We start from the raw sequence: 22,278 nt of genomic DNA, 5'->3' as shown, positions 1-22,278 counted from the left end.
ACCACCTCTTTCTTTCAGTTTCCTCCTTCTATGTTCATTTTCTTTTTGTCTACTTTATTACAGTATTTAGCTCTCGAGCAGAGATAGTTGTTGTAAGTTTATGTTCTGTGACTTCCCCAGTCTTTTGGGTTAGATGTACTGTGGAACGGGCCCATTGTATTGTTATTCAGAGAAAATTTCATGGACTACTTGGGATATTTTGTAAGCAGCAAGTAGAAATGAGCTTAACAGGTGGCCTAAGGAATTTTGGGGTCAAGCAAAGAGTTCCATAAAATTAAAAAGTTTAAAAGATTTTCTTGGGAACTTGGAAAGGTGAAGGTATCATCTCAACCTTTTCACTGAAGTTGACCTTTCAGTTGGACTATTTTATGTAGAGTTAATATGTATGTAGAGATAATATTTTCAAGGACACCCACCATGTCATTGGCAGATCTAACATAGGCTCATTTTCTAGACTGTTTAGTTCTCTCTCAAATGAGTAGTATTTCAGTCCACTATTTATTAAATGCCAACCGATAACCATATGTTCATTGAGTGTATAAGGTAATTATGTGGTCAGCACTCAGCCATGAGCTATCGGATGCACAGGTATAAGCTGTATTCCCTCCTCTTAAGAAGTTCACAGTATAGGTGGGAATGCACTTGAAACAGAAAGCAATGAAAGGCAGCATATAATTAAGTGTTAAATGGCACAGCGCAGACTGTGAGTGCATTAGGGATTCAGAGAAAAGAGATCATGCAAGAGTTGGAAGTTAGGAATGCTAAAGGAAGAGCTAGAACCCAAGATGAGCCTCACAAAATTAATACAGAAGTACCAAGACACCAGGGTTTTACTCCTATGAATAAATGCCTGGGCTTTAAGCACCCCTGACTTTTAGCATCATTTTCAATCTCTAATTTTAATAGAATCTCTACTAATGATGTAATAAAAATCCATAGCTGATTAATATATTACATATAAGAAAAAAAGTGTATTGTACCCAAAATAGTTTTCCTTTACAGGTCTGTAACACATTCAGATACCTATGAGAGTGACTTTCCAGGGTACTTTTTTATCTTGAAAAAGGAAATAGCTTGATGTATTTTTGTAAATAACCATGTCCCTGTTAGTGATCTGCTCACTCCCCAGCAGATCGATCAGTAGCAACAAATTTGCTTCTTTACAGGCTCTGTGATATGCCCCAAGAAAAGCAGCTTATTGGACAATTAGGATAATAATTGAACTTAAAGCCAAACTTAAAACAAATGATTCTGTAAAGATATGCCTTTTTCATAGTCAGCTATCTGGTAGATTGCTAATGAGGAGAACATGGAAAGAAAGAACTCAAATCAAATCAGTCCTTCTCGGTTTGTTCATTCCAATTTAATTCAATAGAGTCATTGATTTGTTTTACATACTGATATTTATAAAGGTATTTAATCATTGGTACTTTTAAAATTTTTTCATTTACCATTTTGTTCTCACTAGAATTCAGGAAGGTGATCCAGTTTTGCAGGAAGAGGATTTGAGGCTGACTGTTTTCACCATTTAGTGTCGAGAAGTTCAGGATGAAGTGTAATGTCAACCCCATGGGTCATGATATTGTTTTATTCATTGTACCATGGAATCTTTCTTACTTGATCAGTAGTTCATACAAAAAAATTAATAGTAGAAACAGTCTTTTACATTGCTGAAATCTCAGAGATACTTTTAAGCAGTAATTTTTAGATTCAGAGACTATAATCATTTCTCACTGTCCTGTATTGCCATTGTATTCTTCTACATTCGATGCAAACCCAAATAACTATGTGTCTTTGCATTTTATTCTTTGAAAAATGAAAGCTGTCAAATATACTCTTGGATATTTTGAAATTCTAAGAGCTATCTCCTGCAAAATGAAGAGTTCTGAAAGAAGTATTAGAAACCTAACCCATTAAGTATTTTATGGTTGAATATGGTCTCTTTTTTCTGCTTCCTGCTATAGAGCTATCCATCACACTCCTCAGCAGACATCAATTCCAGTCTTCCTCCGATGTCCACTTTCCATCGTAGTGGCACAAACCATTACAGCACCTCTTCCTGTACGCCTCCTGCCAACGGGACAGACAGTATAATGGGTGAGTCATGGAAATGTCGATTCTGACGCCGACAGTCAATGTCACGGCTTAATAATATAGGACCTCTTTTTTCTCCTCGTCATCAAACGGCAATCAGGCAATGAATATCTGTCACGTAACTGAATGAAAATACATGAACTGAACAGAAATAGGCATTGGCTTGTCTATAATCACTTTTTTTTTGTCATAAGAAACTGAAATTTGGCTACTTTGTTCATTGTGAGGTATTAGATTGAACAAGGCTTTCAGTAGATCCAAACTACCTTGCTTCTCACATTCCCAAACGGTGAGCAAAATGAATGTTTATAAGACAAACCGCCGAAGACTAATGAGATAGAGGGCAGGTTAGCTCCTAATAGTAGTTATTGACCACTTCCCAAGCCCCAGTCACCGTGCTAGGCTCTTACCCATGACATCTGAAGACTAGCTCCTATGAAATTCACAGGAGATTATTAATAAGGCTTCACCTCCTAGAGAATGTGGCATTGTGGAGTCCTTCAGAGGAAACGAAGTGTTTGCTCCCTTACTGGAGAGGAGACACCTGGGCATCAGTGGGCCAGAAGGCATTTACTGCTTTCTCTCAAGCAGATTTACTAAGAAGTTGAGGCCAAGCAGAGCGCTGCTGCCAAAAGAACTCAGCCGTCATCCCTGGTTTTTCCTGATGTCCATTGTGATTGTCTCTCTGGACAAAGGATTCCTCCACCGGCGCTGTCCCCTGGAGGGAGGAGCTAGGCAGGTGTCCAGTTGTCCCTGGAGGAAAGAGTCCCAGGCTGGGGAGGAGGCAGCCACCCCTTTCCAGATGCACCTTCAACAACTCAACGACTCCGCCATTCCGAGGAGCAGGCCAGCCTGGTGCTTCAGGGTCTCCTAAAACCTCAGACTTCCCTGGTTGCCACTGCTCTGGTACTAGCTCACACTCACACCCTGCTTGGCCTCAAGATCACTTCTAGTGGGTCGCTGATGAGAACATAAACTGTTCATTTTCGAGAGAAGAATGTGTGGCAGAATAATCCTGCCGTTTATTCCCCTTAGCTCTTTGCAGTTTTTCATTTTCTTCAGAGAGTCCATAGGACTTGGGAAAGTGGTGTGAATCACTTATGTGGGAGTGTTTTTGATGAAAGGGAAGAGATGTACTTTGAAATGTTGCAGATATAATTCTGCCTAAATAATACACTCCCTGCTTATTCAATAATGTATTTCACACTTGAGACTAACCACCTAGCAGCCCTTCGCTATCATGTCGCACTAAGAAACAAATTTATAAGAGTTTCCATTTTTGTAGCTTTTCATAACAAAGCTTCTACAAGTGTGTTGCATCAGTTTGACCTTGGAGAGCTATGGACAGAGGTCACATGGGGAAGTTGGGTTAGCTATCAATGCAGTTTTGGCAGATTTGAAAAACAAGAAGAAAGAAAGAAGTGCAGAACTGAAAGAGTGAGGAAAGCATATTTCACTTCAATGTGGTTTGACAAATGGAAAGCCCCTCTCTACAGTCATGAGGTCTAGTTATAAAGAAGGATGACCGGTCATTCATCCTCTTACACGGCAGATTTCCTGTCTACTTGTGGTTTGAGTAATTTTCTTTTTTAGGAAGGTATAAAGGTGGAGCAAAAGCTTGAGTTGAGGAAAACATACTCAGGCACTGTCTGAAAAAAATTTTGTTGATTGACAAAACAGCCTTTCTGGGAGAGAGGCACCGCAACTTGGGAAGAAAGAGATGTTATGAGATGGAATAATCATTTTCCATGAGCTGTGGTCAGCATGGCCACAAGTCTCAGTGGGAATGAGATTTGCTTTACTTAAGATGGTTGACTCATCATTAGCGTGTGGATGAAAAGGAATGTCTGCTCTCCTTCTTCATCTGGTCTGGACAGCGTGGAGCAGTAGGTGACTACTGCATCCTGACGGACCCACCTCTATACTAAGGAGGGAGTGAACTTGGTACATAGACCACAGGGCCCTGTTTAAGTGGAAGGAAGGTCTAGGCAATGATAAAAGAGCTTTAATTTTGCAGAGAAAAACATGAGATTTCTGGAACCCAGAAAAAGGTTTTTAAGAATAACTTTATTACATAAATTATTCTGTAATCATGGGTATACTTGTCAAAATCTATTAGCAGAATGTGAGAAAGCTTTATAATCTTTTCAGGAAATAAGTAGACATGGTAATTCAGCTTTTTGGAGGAACAGACCTTTATTAACTTGCATAAATGCAGTTATTACTTAAGGATTATGTTAAGGGAGAACATTCTAGAATGTTCTTTCTTAAAATAATATGTCCTCCAATTTCTTATATTAAAATACAGAGGAAAATTTAAATATGATAATAAGCCTTAGTATTGCATGCTGTCAAATGGCTCATGTTTCTTCACACTTTAATTTTCCTAGGCCTTGGATGGATTTTCAGAGTGTGGTAGAAGTCAGGGAAGGCAGCATGTCTGTATAACAAGAAGAGAAGATTTCTCTTCTGATGTTAGTGATACTTCCCTGACAAACAGTATGGATTAATAGGATACATCTGTAGACTTTTGAAAATATTTGGCATATACTCACTCATTCTGAAATGCAGGAAATAAAGAAATATTACATTGCCTGTATCTCAAAGAACAAACAGAGCTAATTAAATAATTGGTAAATAGGGAACACATAGCCTGACACATGTTTGAGATTACACACATGATTCTGTAGAAAATGACTATAAGCAATACTAATGCCGTAAGAATGGGGTTCAAGCACTAACACATGGACATCACATTTTTCAAGTTTTCTTGGTAAAAAAGTGCAAGGCAAAGCAATCTTTTCATAAATGGCGTTGATGTCTTAGGAAGCTAGCTGCTTTTTCAGTTCAGATCATGGCCCCACTTCTGAGTTTCGCGTTATAATGTGTCTTCCTGGAAGTCAGTCAATGTCCTGACCTGCCCCTAGAGCAACAAAATGCACGTGGTGTGAGATGTAAGCTCAGAACCCTCAGAAGGGAGCCCCCTGGAGTCACTTTGCCCCTTTTGCCCCTGGTTCTGTCCTCTGCATTTAAAAAATGGAAGATGCTTGCCATGGTTTCAGATGGCTTGTGTTTGACTTGGTAGAGTAATCGTTGTTTCTTGTTTTTTCTTTTGCCCTTAAATGCCCAATATCATTTTTTAAGAAATACTTAAGAAAGACAAAATTTACCCAGATTATAATGACAGGATTTTTTTTTAATGACACATTCATCCGTAGATTTTCAAGTGAATTGTAGTTTATTTTACTTGTGGCATATAGTCCACTACTTTCTTCTGAAGCCTTGCCAACAAACCCTGGGGATTATTTAGACATTTGTGAATTAGAAGGGCCTATTAAGCTCCTGGAATTATAGGAATATAATGCACGGGACACAGCATGGACTCTTAGTAATTCAACTGGTACAGTCCCCAGTTAGAGAGGAGCTAAATCCAGAGTCTTCCACAGTTACCACCATCAGTGCCTTTTAACCTTGTTCCTAAAACTCTTTGGATGTAATGCTGCTGGGTGTATATCAGAAGCAGTCCAGTCCAGTGCCTCTTCACGTGAGCATGCACGCAGAGGAAGTGTAGTAAGTTATTAGATACCAGCTTGTAGAGGATAGAAATCTCTAAGAACAGCAGCCTTATATATTTTACTGTTTACATATTTCCTTCTTACCTACAATGTCTAATACCTCTTCTTGATCTAAAGGTTTGAGAGCACTGCCTGTTCTAACACAGTCCTCTAGACTCCTCAAGGACAAGAGTGCTCCAGCTGCCCACTGGGAAATACCATTTGTATACATTCCCAGGGTGTGACCCCTGGTTGTTAGAGGCTACACACACTCTCTTCCCCTCGGAGGGAATTGGGCATAAAACTAACATAATGGTTATAATAACTATTATTGTTTCATTAGTCTTTAACTGGCCTGCTTTCTAATGCATGGTACTTCCCATGTTTTTAAACCTCAAACCAAACAGTGTTGAAGGAACAGACTACCAAGATTGATTTAATGCAACATATGCTAAAGATTACCCTGGAATATCTATCTGGTTCATGAAATTAATCTGGCTTACAACATTCACTCCTAATGACATGTTTGTATGACATGATGCATTTTAGTGTGTGGCTTTTCTAGTAGAAACAGTATGTCCATTTCCCCTTGAGGACTTGGTTTCACAGTAATTTTATTATTAGAGTAGTCACATAATATTCACTTTGTCTTTTGTAAGAATCTTGAGCCTTCAAATACAGTTGGGTGATGAACAGGCACAGAGCATAAGAGTAATATGGATTTTATCCAGCAGTGACATGGCATCTTAGTTACAAAGACCACCAACGGAGAACAATAAACTAGTTTGATTTAAGTCTTCTCGTCCATTTCCTGCACATGGTCATGGGGCCCAATTCCTCCCCCTTGGATTCCTAGGAATCCCTCCTGCTAAAAATTAGTGCATTATAGCCTCTATTTGAGTCTTTATTCATGTGTAGGAAGAGTGCTAGAAAAGCTCCTTCTCTCGTCATCTTACAGAGAGGAGCTCATGGCACTGTATGCTGCTTCTAATAGTTTAAGAACACGAGGGTCATTTAGACACAATTCAGAAAATCCTAAATTTTAAAGCTGTCATTATCTTCCAGACAAATACACTATGAATTGCACTTCTTATTCCTTCTGTATCTTCACGATGTTTCCAGCCTGAGGTTATGGGTGTGCAATAAAGGGATGACACATTGTTCCAAATTTTGATTTTCAGGGGCCAGTGCCCAATCATCCTGGTGTTTTGATTAGGGTGTGTTCTAATAGGAATTGCCATTTCCACAAAGCTGAGATTGAGACCAAGGTCTCACATGAAACCAAAGATACCAGACCCTTCTTTGTGCTCCAACTTCTAGCCAGCAACAGCACCTGTGTTCAAGCCATCTGAATAATGCTTTGGGGGCTGGCAGTCTCAAATCCTCCTACAAAATTGCAGTTCCTTTTAATAGCTGCTCATCTTCCATTCCTATTTACCTTACCACTTTAGAGACTGATTTGGTTTTGTTGTTTTTTTTTCTTGAGCAAGAGAAATTGATTAGAGCTAAAATATCAAGAAATCAATCCAGGCTTCACCTAGTAAGAACAGTAGTTTTTACCTCTGTTCCTTTATATGAGAATTTTGGTAATTTCTAACAATATGAGTTGACAAAAACTTGGGCCTGGAACAGTAATTGAGTCCCGTCACATTAAAGCCATAAAAGTGGACTTGATGAGCACAAAGTTTAATTAGAAGTATGTTTAGCCAAACATGACCTATTACTACTCAGTATAAAAAAGATTATGCCATTTGAGAATTTAAATTCACTTTCTGTTTATCTGTGCCTTTTGACCTATCAGTCACACAAAAAGAGAAATCTTTAAGAGAAGGGCCCATGTAGCTTAACATGTTCAGGGGCTCGAAAATGTGTCTTCTCCAGCGTTTCCTGGAACAGAACAAAAGGCATTCCAACTGAAAGGGCAAATTGGCCCCAGTAAACTGCTTTGAAATTTAAGCCCTTAGGACTGGCCCTCCAGCTGCTACAAGGTAGAATGGCTTCATGTGAAAAACATAGTCTGTTCTCACCAGTGCCTCCACGAGTAGCTTTGTAGTTTTCTGAAACATTTTCATGACAACATGAGCTAAGAAGTTGATGCTAGTTTTTATTCTAGCTCCTGAGTCCTAGTATCTCCCTCTGTAAAACAGGCACTAATAGAAAGTTTAGTTAGAAAGTTGTAGTACAAAAAGTAATCCTACTGATATATCTTATCTCTTCTAAAGTGTGATTTTACACTTGTATAACATTTATGTTCCTAAAACACTTCCATGAGTTTTCATGAAAATATATTTTGAAAAGTTTGTCCTTCTCATTTTAAAGTTGTTCAAAGGAAGAATTAATCTTTTCAAAGCTACGACTGTAGCAAAGTTCATTTGTACTTGAAACGGTATCTTGTCTCTTTTGATTTAGGGGGTTTTTTTGTTAGATAATACAATTTTTTCTAGTGTGGCTCTCAAAGATCTTTGTGGCTCACAAAGATCTGTTTTCTAATCAAGCAGATCACAAATTAGTTTGACTGATAAATCTAATTTTTAGGTATATTTGATAATACTGCTTGTAGGAAAAAAAATGTATATACTTGCCCCCAAATACCATCAATAATACATGCTAAAAAGATGTTAGTGCTCTCTGTGTTTTCAAAATCTTTTTTGTTTTCTCTTTAGAATTGTCTTTTGTTTTTAAAGAACTCCTCAATGCAGAAATTTTCATTTTCACAGGAGATATAATTTCAGTTATCTCTTACATTTAAGTATTTTTAATATTATTGACATCCGTGAGTTCCTTCCACCAGCTCAATTGTATGTCTGACCGTCATTTCAAAGATGCATTTCAACCCATAATCCTTAGTGCTAATAACCAATATACTTTTTATATTATGAATTTGTGATATAAAAAAGAATAGTTTTGTTTTGTCATAAAGTGGTTGTGTTCTTTTTTATCACCTACCAGTTTTCTTTCAGTTTTAGTAATTAACGAATGAATCTGGGTGTGGGTTTTGTTAACCAAATCAAGCACACATCAAAAGATTATCCAACTGACATACCCAACATATAAATATATAAAAATAGCAAGCATAATTTAACTATGCTAAGCAGAAGTCAGGAGAATGAAATTATAACCTAGAGAAGCAGAGAATTCAACCACTTGAGATCTGACCCGACTACTGCATTTTACAGATCTGGAAGCAGATGACACATTTGTCAGCAAAGTGTGCTTTCTTGGGTCAAGGTTACGGCTGGGAATTTTTTTTTTTTTTCAATTATGTTGTATGCAGTGAAGTTCTGCTTGGATCAATCAGTTGACTTAAGATTTCCTTTTCTTATTTCACAGAATAGTGAAACCAGGTCCTTGGGTTTAATAGGTTTTATTTAAATACTATGTCTATTTGCTAATGTTGAGGCCTTAATAAATGTAATATGCCAAATGTTGTAGGTGTTGTATTAACACTGTTAAATAGAGCTGACTTTGAATCACATGCTAGAATCTGCATCTTTTTAGTAACGGTACTTGGTTCAGAATCTCTTTTGTGGTTAAAAATACCAGTGTTAAAAGATGACAGATAATTTTCTGAATATGTAGACTTATTTTGTCTCTGGAATTTGAGACCTTTATTGATTTTTCGTTCAGGGTTTTATAATGTAAACACAGACCTGAGTATGTAGAGAATATGTATTATTTAAAATATTAAAAATATTTTCTCTCCTAGGAAGCCATGCTTGTTGTAGACTTCCTGTTTTATTTTGCTGAGAGGAGCACCTTGTTTTACTGTGTATCAGTTTTTTTAAAAAATGGAAAGGAGACATAAATTCTTTGTGAAGACAATTCTACTGACTGTATGAAATACAGAGAAAAGGCAAACTTTGAGGGCTTCAGAGACCTGAGTACTGCATACTTCTTAGCAATGAACTTCAGGTGCTACCTACCATTCAGCACTAACTACTCGAAGGCAACAAGGGGGCCAAGTAATAGCAACTGAAACACTTCATCTTTAAACCAAAGTGTCAGGTTTATATTTTATCTGTAAAAAAAGTAACATGAATATATTTGACATCTACCTCAGCAAACAAATTAATGCTAATTAAAGATTAATGTGTTATAATTAGCATTAAAAATGCAATTAGATTGTGAGTAAATGGACCAGGAATAGAAAATTGTTAGACGTCTCACTGCCTGGTTTTTCATATTCTGCCTTTTGTTTTTGCAGCAAATAGAGGAAGCGGGGCAGCAGGCAGCTCCCAGACTGGAGATGCTCTGGGGAAAGCACTTGCTTCGGTGAGGAAATATTGACTTTGGACTTCATATGTACCATTGTGGAAGGGTGAACTTTAAGCAGAAGTGGACATTTGGAATTGTAGAAAATGAATGGCAAATAGTTTAGATTTCTGGAAATGCTAGCCTTCTTGCAGAATGATTATTGGAAAATTTGAGAAGAGAGTTCTGAAGCTTCCAGTGAATGGCTGACCCCTCCAGCCTGTCTCCTCACAATGGCGTTAAGCAGTCCTCAGTTATGGATTTGCAGATATTCTCAGGGCCTTGTGGTGTATAGATTGTCTATCTTGATTTCTTATTTTTCTCTAAAATCATATGGGGCTCATTGACCAGCTAAGACAGACTTTGCAGGGGGCAGTTCTAAAACCCTTTGGAAAAGGCACTTACTAAAAAAAAAAAAAAAAAAAAAAAAAAAAAAAAAAAACAGTGACCGTAACTCCATAACTTAGGTCTGTGAGAAATTGTCATGTTATTGGCACTTGGGGACTCGGCTTCTTTGCCTTGCCCGTCCACTGCGAGGAGCCTAGAGAATGGGACATTTCTTGCATGTTCACTAGTGACCAAGTAGCACCCCCTCGTTTGTCTGAGGGAGTATTCCCGTATGGTCTTCAAAAGCTAAACATGGTCATTTGCAAATGTAAGTGGAGATTTGTTGCTCTAACTTGGTTTTTCCTTACCATTGGGAGCATAAAATAAATTTGATTTAGCATTGGGACCTAAGTAAAAGTTTATATTTAATCTGGGCATTCCTGTGCCTTGGCATCAAATGCCTTAATCACGATGGAGAAGAAATGAACGAAAATCATAAGGGATGATGCTGTCTAACCTATTTGATGGAGTAAGAAAGGGAGGTTTAGGGTGTTCGTGTGACCTACTCATGGCCACAGAGTGATGGTAGGACATGGGAGGGAAAGGACTAGAAGTACAGTCAGCTGAGCCTGTTCAGTTCTGTCCATACCATCTTCCATGACCTCATAATCCTTATTTTGGAAAATTAAAGTAATTGCAAAAGTTTCCACTTGAGAATATTGGTGCTACAGTTGATTGTTACATGTGTTTTGTAAGTTGCAATTTTTAGGTGACTGGAGTGACACTTTGTCGTTGAAAGAATTGTTGACTCTTTATTCCTAATAAATGAGGGTTTGTTTGTTCTCTCCCCACTGTTTTAAGATCTATTCTCCAGATCACACTAACAACAGCTTTTCATCAAACCCTTCAACTCCCGTCGGCTCTCCTCCTTCTCTCTCAGGTACTGTACCTAAATCCAACCCCGCCATGGTACCGGTTTGTGAAAATGCTTTCCCTCTCATGCTTCCTGGTCTGGCAGGTGGAAACTCACTCCCTCCAAAAGCACAGCACATAACGTTTCCGAACAGACAAATGGAAAGGAGTGGGAGAGAGAGAGACTGCCATATGAAAGTATAGCCATTTACATCCAAAAGTTTTCTTAAAAATTAGGTGTTTTTAGAATACACAGGCATACAGAAAACTTACTTCATAAACTGATCTTAGCTCTGTAGAAGATGTTCAACAGAATAACCTACTCCCAACAAGTCATCTCCGATGAGAAAGCCCAGTTAATACAGTCAGGAATATGAATATAAATTATATAGTCATCAAATATAGACAGTTCAAAAGGATCATTTCCTATAGAAATTTTAGACTTTCCACATTCCCTTTTTAAAGCCCACATCACTGGCATGTTTGAGGAAAACTATAATTTTGTAAATAAATTGGGAAAGTAACTGTGTGGAGTAAAAGGAGATGTTTGCCTTTAAAATATAACAAATTAGCATGACCTATGGCTTCAAATAATAAAATTATAAGTTGTTGAATTATGTTAGTAAAGCATTTCACTTTTCGGAGTTCCAATTAAGAGGCTCATTGCCCTTCTAGTATAAATGCTTCCAGAAGGCCCTATCCGGTTCACGTCTCTGTTCTGTGGAAAGAGGACATGTGGCTTCTAAAAAAAGCAAACCAACGAACAAACAAAAAACAAAAAAACCCTAAATTGCATCTATACCTGATTGAAACCCCACCTTACAGTATCTGTAGTGGAGTCATTCATGTAACTGTCGCCTCCTCGCCTCCTGTTATTCCCTGCCTACGGCACTCACGTGCCCATCCTAAAGACACTGGGTTCCTTGGTAAAGAATGGGAGGTTTCAGACTGCCCAGAGCTTGAATTCAGAGGTGATGGCCGTGGCTTAGGTAGCACCGAATGTCAGCCTTTTCCAAGCCTCCGTTCACACAGAGCGGGTGGTCACAGAATAGAGAGGGATAGCCGAACCTTTAGGTCCACCTGTCCAGACAGACAGAATTGAAACTGCAAGGAAGCAGAGATGGTATTAAGAGGATAATGGAACAACCGTGAAACATTCCCTGTGGCAGGAAGGAAAGGGAAGTTTAGAATTATTATAGACCCCTGGGTCAGTATTATACCGGTAGGCTCTGGAGTCAATGTCCAGAGCGAGAGAAGAGCAGAGACAACATCTAGCCCAGTGAGGCAGGTGGTGAGGGAGCCTGAGCTGGGAGAACTCCAAGTTTCCTATTTCAAACAAAGCAGCTCTGATTTCATCTATTTTATAGTTTGGGGGAACAAAAAGAAAAACGTCCAGAGTCTAATAAGGCCTGAGCACGACTATTTTAGTCTGATGCTCTGATGTTACAGATGAGCCGACTAGGGCCCAGAACGGGTGTGGGATTTGCTGAGGCTGCAGGAGCAGCGGTACCAGAGCTCGGCGAGAATCCGCTGCTCACCGTTCTGCTGGTCCACTTCCAGAGAGGAAAGGAAAGCTGTGATGCGCAAATCGTTCCAGAAAACACCACAAATGCCCGAAACCTGAGCGGCTTGCGGCGTGTGGAAGACACAGAGAAAAGGCCGCTTGGGGTCCTGCTAATGCACCATGAAAGACCACATATTAGGAAGAGAGAACTTTATGAAGATGTAAATATGCGGATAAATTGCTATTTTCACACTGAAAATAGCTGGCTCTGTCCATATTCTGTCACTAAAAGTAATTGAACAAAATGTCCTACTTTTATTTAGCATAAACATACACATACATGCACACCCAGAAATGACAGAAAGAAAGGAGTTTTAAAATGCTAACCATGTCAGGACGTAAGATTACGGTGAGATCCTAGGGTTTTTTTTCTTCCTTGAATTATTTCCTAGTTTCCACATGTAGCATGCATTATTTTAAATTGAAGAGTGGTTTTTATTTTGCAGGTTAGACATGTAATATTTACTGTAGCAGAAATAAAGTTCAGTGAATCACAAAACAATCATTTTCTTCAGAAGGAACTACCTACTTATTACTGTTGTTATATTGAATTCTTAAATTTCTGGTTTAGTGGATCACTGCCAACTAATCTTATTCCCTTAAAAAATTTGGAAGGCTTATCCTTCTTAAGGATCATTTTTAAAACCCGTAGCAGTGCTGTTTTGCATTGGTGAGAGAATTTTGGTTCCACAGACTGGCCTTGCATGAATGAAGGTGTAACAGAATCCCCCTTTGCATTCTTAAAAGTGGCTTGACCATGGTAGTGACCTCTTTTCTTCACTACCATCTGTGAACCATTGGTAGGAACCATTGTCTAGCTAAAATTCAGAACCAGTTAAATGTGCCCGTTTAGGAAGAAGCCTGAGAGAATTCTGAGTTGAAAACGTTTTCCTTGTCCCGGAATTCTTGTATGGGAAGTTTACGTGTATTGACCTTATTGTACAAATGAAAACTCAGCATCGCTGTTTCTAAAAGGACTGTTTAAAATGTCTGCGAGATTGTTTTCAGATTATGTAGATTTCACTGTAACCTCCATTTTAATACCAGCAGGCACAGCTGTTTGGTCCAGAAATGGAGGACAGGCCTCATCATCTCCTAATTATGAAGGACCCTTACACTCTTTGGTAAGTCTCATCTTCTAATCTCTCCTCTAGCCACTTCGTATACCACGTTTCTCTTTTAGCGTCTAGTTGACTCTCTAGGGTTCTTATTTCACTGGCGGGGAACTTTAGACTAATGTTAAGCACACGAGTTTGGTTAGAGCCTGAGTCATTAGACTATCTATCTATCTATCTATATATATATATATATATGTATATATATATATATATATATATATATATATATATATATATATATATACTTGTTGCTGTTTGTAGATTGTAACCCAGATGCTGTAAGCCCGAGGGCTCCAAATACCTAGGGCCAGGTAAGAGATTAAAAATCCTGGAGAGAGAGTGGCATCCGTCTGTCTTTGGGAAAGATCCTTGTCAACGATTGAATCACTTTACTGATAGGAGAGCACTGGAGTCACGCCGAGCTGCGTGGCTGGAACACTTGAAGATCAGGAGACCTCTGCCTTACTTTCCAGAGTGGCAGGCTTGTAAGGGCTTTTCTCTCCACCTCTGAATGAGAAGTCTACCATCTGTTTCCATGTTCGCTTTGGTTCTTCTAGAAATCGACTCATGGCATTAAATGTCTGCTCTTCCGTTAGGGAGTAGCTGAAAATTTCCATGAGTGCAATTAATGTTATAAGTACTCATCCCATGATGATTTGTTATCTGACACTGTAGTCTTTCTCAAGTCATGGTGGATGTGGCTGAAAATGTGCATGAGATAACATTGCTCTGGGCGGTATTCAGTCGCTATATGAATCAAATGGGGAGAGGTAGCAGCAAGGAGCTCTTCAGCCCTTCAAGGATGGTTTTCCCTTTTTTCATCCATATTTTGAGATAGAACACGGAAGAGGCATTGATTGGTTGATACCTGCCTAACTTAATGTGTTGGCAGCAGGCCAGAATTTCCTTTCTTCTCTTTTGGCTTACTGTTTAAATTAAGGAAAATCTAAAAATGGAAATACAAAGGTGGATTTCCCCCTTGGTTGTGGTCTTCTTTGCTGTAGTGTGGAATCATTCAGCCATGCATTTTGGCCAGTATAGGCAGGCACAGGGCAGGACAAACGTATGCACTACCTGCTTAGCCTACATTAATTAATTAACCCGCAGCCCACTTCCAGAGAGCCCGTAGTAGTTTTAAGTGTTTACCTCCATCAGTTATTCTCTGGGACCCAGCTGTCAAAACTAGGTTATGTGCCACTGTATAGCCATGAAGTCTAGGTTTGTAGTTACGAACTATGGGTTTAGTCCTCTGAATTCTCAACACTCACGAGGGGATTCACAAGGAGAAACTGCTCTCCCCACAAGGAAGCTGTGAGCCAGAAAGGATGATAGGCACGTGTATTACTTCCTTTCATGCTCACATTTACATGTGGAAGTATGTATTACCATTCTCATTTTTATAAATTATGAAGTATAGACTCAAAGAGGTTTAGTACCTTGTCAAAGATTTCATAAGTAGCAGCTAGGAGTTTACGGGAGGTCCCTTAACACCAAAGCCCACCAGATCAGAAATGCTCTGTACCGTAGACTAACTGTGTTAGACACACATTCCTTCTGTCAGTATAAAATAATTAGAAATTGTTTTTCTCATGCAGTGGAGCTGGTACATCTGTTGGCACAGCCCAGTGGAAGTCATAGTAGACTGTAGCATGATCCAGTACAAAGCAGCAGTAGATTTGAAGTCCAAAGACTTAGATTCAACCCTTCACTATACCATTTCCCAGCATCGTGACACGGAGTAGTTAATAATTAATTTCTCTGAGCCTCATTTGCACATGTGTATGGAAGGGATAATCCTTCCCTGCTTGCCTTACACACGGAGAATGAAGAGCCAGTGAGATGGCATATTTTAAAACACACACTGGAAAGTGACAAGCAGGTGTTTATTTGATATCATTATTGATCATACCAAAAAAAGTTCATACATATCTACATGTCCTTTTTCCTCACAAACTCTATAGTATCGACCTTTCCTAGTTGCAGAAAACTAGGATCTTAGTGGCTGGGATGAAAAAAAAAAGTTACTTGGTTTTGAATTCTATAATTTAGTTGTATAAGGTGAATTTTATACAGAGCAAGGGCTTTGAAATCAATTAGAAGCCCCTGGTAAGCAGTTAATTCACATCTTTGTGATTCTTCAGTCGTGAAATCTCATACCACTTTGGTGGACAACATTTTTTTAATGTTTGTTCTATATCCATTTTGAGTTCTTACTCTCCTCTACACACACACAAGCTGGTGATAATAGATAGAAAACAAGACACATTGGTAAAAATAGATAGTACTCAATAGGAAATTATAGTCTGTATGCATTTACCTGTCTCTGACTTGATATGTAGCCCTGTATCATTTGCTATAGAGGAGATGAAGGAAATATGCATCCAAGAAGATCATTTAATTGGGAAACTATAAATGCATCATCTTTTCATTGTTAAGTTTTTGAAATCCTTAACCAATGCCTGCTACAATGTTTCTTACATTCTATAGACTTTTTTGTTCTAAAGTAAATCTAAATTCTCTTTCAAGCAAATGCAACCTAGTATAGCAGATGTACATTGTAATGTCCTAGAAGATTACTTTGTTCATGACAAATAACACTATGATATACCATTAACATTTTCTACTAGTTTTCTAGGAAGGTCACCATCTACTATTGTTTTAATGAAATAAATTTCATTGGAAACATATATTCAAAACCTCAAAGGATGATTTGTGTCAACTCAAGTTTTGTTTCTATAACCTCTGCATGCATTTCAGACTAAATCCAATTTCGCATTGTTTGTTAATCAACAGCAAAGCCGAATTGAAGATCGCTTAGAAAGACTGGATGATGCTATTCACGTTCTCCGGAATCATGCAGTGGGCCCATCAACAGCTATGCCTGGTGGTCATGGGGACATGCATGGAATCATTGGACCTTCTCATAATGGAGCAATGGGTGGTCTGGGCTCAGGGTATGGAACCGGTCTTCTTTCAGCCAACAGACATTCACTCATGGTAAGTGATGGCATTTGTAGACTCTTTAATTACTGATCCTAACAGAATTAGAATTTCAAGTATTAATACTACTACTGCTGTTTTGTTCTTTTTTAAACAGCTTTATTGAGATATAATTCACTTCAATGTAATTCACCCATTTAAAGTGTACAGTTCCATGTGTTTTATTTAGTATGTTCACAGGGTCATGCAGCCATCACCGGTCTAATTTTAGAATGTTTTACCTCCTGAAAAAAGAAAAAGAAATCCCCATTAGTTGTCACTCTCTATTCTTCCCTCTCCCTGGACCCTAGCAACATTAATGTACTTTCTGTCTGTATAATTTGCCTATCTTAGATCTTTCCTATCACTGGAATCATACAATACGTGATGGTCTTTTCTAACTGGCTTCTTCCAGTTAGTGTAATGTTTTCAAGGTTTATACATATTTCATCCTGTATCAGAGCATCATTCATTTTTATTGCCAAACAGTATTCCATTGGATAGGTGTACATTATATTTATCCATTTATCAGGTGATTCATATTTGGGTCCTTTCCACTCTTGGCTATTATGAATAATGCTCCTATGAGTACAAGTTTTTGTGTGACGTGTGTCTTCATGTCACCTGAGTATATACCTAGGTGGACATTTCTGGGTCATTGCTGGTGTTTTAAATTCTTCATCTTAGTAACGCATCTAAAGGACCCACTTTTGTACATGTTACATTGTTGGCATTTCAGATATGGAACAGGTTGAAATTTTTTATTATTATTGAAGAATCCAAATCGATGTCTTTTGATGCTGAGTATGGGAGGCAGAAATATCTGGTATGTTTATTGGTCTAAATATATGGTGTGAGACTGTATAATTCAAGATATAGTAGTTTTATTAATCACTACCCGTTTATGAATAGGTGTGTATTTAAATAATATTTAAGTAGATTTGTCCGTATTACAACTGGAATTTCAATTCGGCCCATTGCTTTTGAAAAGGATTTGGGAGTGCACCCTTTTTATTTAGGTGATTATGAAAATTCAGAATCTTCCTAACAAAATATTAAGTGATGACAGTAAGGTGACCGAATGGGTGGAGAATTAATCACTAGTGACTCTATGTAATTTTGCTTCTTATAAACTCCTGCCTGATCAACAAACACCTTAGTGTCCTGTTTTGTACCTTGTAGGCTCTTTAAAAAGTTGCTTGGATGAAGGTCTGTCTTCTGCTACCACTGTAGCATCTCTTGTTTCCTGATGCTTCCAAGAGGAGAACACAAAATAAGCACAGGTTATTCTGAGGCTCTTTCAGTTCTTGCTCAATAGGATTCTTCTGTCCTCCTTTCAGTTTCTCTTAATAAAAGAGTAGGATTGAGAGTACCATCCTGAGCAGTATATGATGGAAACCTGCAACCAATTTGAAACCAAAAATACTGGTTTATAAATAGAAGCAATGAACTCACTTCTAAAACGTGGAAAGATATTTTTGAATGCCAAAGCTGAATCTTTTTTTTTCTTTTTTGCTTTTCCTTGACCTCTATCCTAAAAATTCATCATTGAGTAAAAATTGTTTGTCTATTCACGGCAGTTGCTAAGAGTTTACAAAAGGAAAATCTAGATTTTAATTTAGCTTGGCCTCAGGTAATGTGTTAAATACACTTGGGATGCATATAATATGAGGTTTTAGTTTGTACAGCTCTTTTCTTTTTAAACTACAATGTTTAAACAATACTGCTTTTAATTAAGAAATCTGGCTTTATTAAAAGCCAGATCTGTGACTTATAACCATTTCTCTATATCTGCTCTCAATCAAGAGAAAAATAGTTTAATTTCTGTAGCTGTGTTCGTTTTGCATATGTTAAATGCATGCAATGTGCACCCAGGGCATTGCTTCAGAGACAATTTTTTCCATAAATATGTAAAGTTTGCTCTTAAATACCAGATGTAGGTTAAGTGGTTCTTTAAAATAATAAACTATACTTTTTGGAACTATTTGACCTTTGAGTTGCCTCCCCCTTGAGTCCGATTCAAAGGTGGGATAGGAGGAAGGGACTGGAGTCAACTTTAGAGATGGGAAGTTGGACTGACCTGGGGGAGGGGAAAGGGAGAGACTCGAGCAGAGCAACAGAAGGAGGGAAATAATCGGCCAATATTACACAGAAACGTTTTTGATTTGATTTTGGGAAAAAAAAAAAAAAAGCTATGCAGAAGCAATAAAGCTGCTAGTTTTGCTGATGAGGAGAAGTTCCTGTTCACTCATCTGAAGACGTTTATAATTCAGTCAAGGATGCCCGCAGAGCCAACCAGGTAGTAGACAAACTCCAAAGACGTGGCATGGGGATGTCCTGCTGCCCTTTAAACCACGAGAGGTTTTGCAGTCTTTCTCTTTTCTTCTCAAAAACATCCAGCAGGTCCACAGAGTCTGAGCTTCCCAGCCTGAAACCCTAACGTGTGTGAAAGAGATCAGATTGTCATTTCTTTCCTCGCGCAAACTGGTATGAATTTTCAAACAAAAACATAAGAACAAAGGAAATAGTTTTTGAATTTAGTCAGTCTGAAGTTAGCCTTTGACCATTTGATACATTCCACAATAAAAAGGAAGTTGAAGGGGAAGAGAGAAAAAAAAACCCACTCCCCCCCTCCGCCCCACCCCCGAACAACAACAAAAAAAAAATTCAAGGAGGATACTGGTAATGTTTTCCACATTTGAATTTTAATACATGAAACAGGCTATAAAACTGTGGCCAGCTGCAGTAAATAAAGTAGCAGTGGGAGGTAGACACCGGAAACTTCAGCGCAGAGGACACTGGTGGGTGTTTCTTTCCAGCTACACACACCTTCGTTCGTTGTTCTGGAGTAGAAGCCAGTTGTAGTAACGTAAGACCCGTCCCAGGGCTAGTTCTGTTCTGAGCAAATCTCCTTTATAAGTCTCCTCAATAATTCCTTCTGATTAAAGAGCAGACAGCTTTGAATCCTCTTGACCTCCATCCTCTTGCTTCCTCTCTCCCCGCCTTCCGAAAATCAAAACAAAATGGCTTGATAACTTGGAAGATGATAGAAGCATTTCTCTCTGCAGCAGCTTGAAATCGTGGTGGGGAAAACTGTGGTTCTGCCTCGGCTATTATGTTATCTCATTTAATTGCTAACATATTGTACTTAGCTTTTGATTCATAAAATGTTTTCCTTGGAGTTCTGGAGTAGGTCTTCAGTGATTTACTAAGTATTAGTATAATGAAAGGGTTTTTTTTTTCACAGCAGCATGGCTTATAATGCTAGCGTGAATGTTGTATCCTTGCAGGCTTTCTAGATGATATTTGGCCGTGCTCTTTCCTGTCCCAAAACCTTCACTGGCTTCCCATTATCTACAAAATAAAGACCAGTTTCTTAAGCCGGTTTGTTAAGCACCGTTACCGTTGACCAAAAGCCTTAGGTGTACCGTGCCATATGTAGCAATTCTTCAGCAGGACCAGTCTGTTCGTTTTACCAGAACGTGCTGTGTACATTCTCATTAGGTAGTTCTCTTATGTCTGTCGGGCTTAGCCTGCTCTACCCACATTTCTCTGTCCATCTCATTCCCCACCACTCTCAAAGCTCTGACTCAAATTCTGCTTCTTCCAGGAAGCCTTCCCTTGCTGCAGCCACTTATGATAGTCCATTTTCTTTTCTACTTTCCAGAGCTCTGTGAGTCATACTGCTGGCTAGATATTTCTCTCACCCAGTCATGTAAGCCATGCAGGCGTGGCTTTTGCCTTACCCCCTAGATTCTAAATTCCTTGAGTACCATGTATTACATTTTTGTACCCCCCCCCAGCAAATAAATCTTCAAAGTGGGGAGAAAGGAAACTACTGTTTTCTGACTGCCTCACAAGTTGCCAGCCCCTCCGCCAGATGCTCCAGAAACATTATCTCAGGCACTCTTCCCAGGAGCCCTTTGAGGATGATAATGACGTCCATCTTAGGAGTTGGTTACATGGGCCTTAGAAGGCTTGAGGAGGCTGAACTCATGAAGCCAGCTTTAAACTCGGATACAATGCCTCCACCTTCCCTGTTCTTTGTTTACTACCTATAGCTATAGGTGCCCCTCTTCAGAACTAATTTTAGGGTGGTGAGAGCTTGGGACTTTCAAATTGTGATAAATGTTCCTTGAAGAAAGAACGCCCAGGTACCTTGTGGCCAAGTTCCCAGAAGCTCTTTACCGAAATGCGGAGGTAAAGAATTTTTCCTCCATTGCGGTATGTTAGATTAAAACCCACATCGCCTAACACTTATTCTTAAATCAGCATGTCTGTGCTAAGTGGCAGGAGGTGTAGTGAGCTCCCCTTACTAGGGTCACGAAGAAGTAAATTTTAAAGTATTTTTCTTTCTCAAACCGCCCACGTTTCTGACAAAATCAAAGCAGAAATCTCTGAATGTGAGAGAATGAAGAAACAGGTGGGTTTGTCACTAAGCTCATTAGACACGGTTACCCAGATATAACCCCCCTGTGCTTCAGATACCTCCATGGTTAATCCTGATGTTAAATCGTTAGGTTTTTGTAAATTATTGAAATGGCAGTTTTTCAAATATAGTTCTCTCCCGTATTCATTTGCTCTTCAGATCCGCAGATGAGACCTGAAAGAAAGCCTTTCCGATGACCTAATCTCCTCTTTTAACTGATTAAGAACAAAACCCACATCAAAAATGTCTTCATGTGACTTTGTATGTGCTTCTGATTACTTGTCAGTAGAGTCAGGAACAAAGGGATCATTTAGCTAAAAAATCTCCTCTGCTATTAATATATAATGTTACTGTGATTTCCAGATCCTTTTTGCTTAAAGTCCATTTATTCATTTCTAAAGATATTTATCAGGTGGTTACCAAATACCAGGCTCTGTGGTACCACGTGGTCTCTGTTCTCAGCGGGTTCGTAGTTTAGTAGAAAAGGACACATGTTTAAAACCAAATTGCTGTGGAGCCTGCTTGGGATTCTCACTCTCTCCCTCTGTCTCTGCCCCTGCCCAGCTCACGCACACTTACTTTCTCTCTCTCTCTCTCTCTCTCTCCAAAATAAATAAACATTAAAAGACAAAAAACAAAACAAAACAAATAACCTTGCTGCAGCAATATACCAAGCCTCATCAGAGAGCAGAGACTCAGCTCTGTTACCTGGGAGGGAAAGATGCCATTGTCTCTTGGTAGATGAGTAGTGACCTAAGGACCTGGTTGCTCTAATTGACTTAGGGGTGGAGGAGTCCTGTAAAACTCCCCACCCACACCCATCCTCCACAGCATCCCTGAGACCCCTTCCTAGAACCTCCAAGTGGGGTTGTGGCCTGCATTTCAGAAAACGCACATTTCAGATACAAGCCAATCCTAGATGAGTTTCCCACTTTACATAACATTTTCATTTGAAATTAAAAAGAATTTATCAGAAGAAAATTCACTGGGTGATAAAGCACCTTTTTTACTTAACTGACCTTTGAACATATGAGAACTTCTACCATGTAG

The 22,278-nt window shown here is 38.8% G+C and overlaps 1 protein-coding gene across 37 annotated transcripts in view; it reads left to right on the top strand.

Annotated features, from left to right (window-relative positions):
- Positions 1-22,278, top strand: part of TCF4 (transcription factor 4) — a 355,693-nt gene that overhangs the window by 307,363 nt on the left and 26,052 nt on the right. For 29 of the 37 annotated variants that reach the window (XM_053205724.1, XM_027069021.2, XM_027069028.2 and 26 more), the window contains 5 exons: positions 1,965-2,097; positions 9,853-9,920; positions 11,088-11,166; positions 13,750-13,826; positions 16,614-16,817. In XM_053205724.1, coding sequence (XP_053061699.1) covers positions 1,965-2,097; positions 9,853-9,920; positions 11,088-11,166; positions 13,750-13,826; positions 16,614-16,817 — 561 coding nt within the window. The remainder of the gene's footprint in view (positions 1-1,964; positions 2,098-9,852; positions 9,921-11,087; positions 11,167-13,749; positions 13,827-16,613; positions 16,818-22,278) is intronic. The other 8 variants (XM_027069027.2, XM_053205728.1, XM_053205722.1 and 5 more) reach the window with 1 other exon arrangement.

This window comes from Acinonyx jubatus, chromosome D3 (assembly GCF_027475565.1).
Source record: "Acinonyx jubatus isolate Ajub_Pintada_27869175 chromosome D3, VMU_Ajub_asm_v1.0, whole genome shotgun sequence".
Lineage (NCBI taxonomy): Eukaryota > Metazoa > Chordata > Mammalia > Carnivora > Felidae > Acinonyx > Acinonyx jubatus.
Note: the sequence above shows the minus strand (reverse complement) of the source record. Positions and strands in the feature narration are given on the sequence as shown.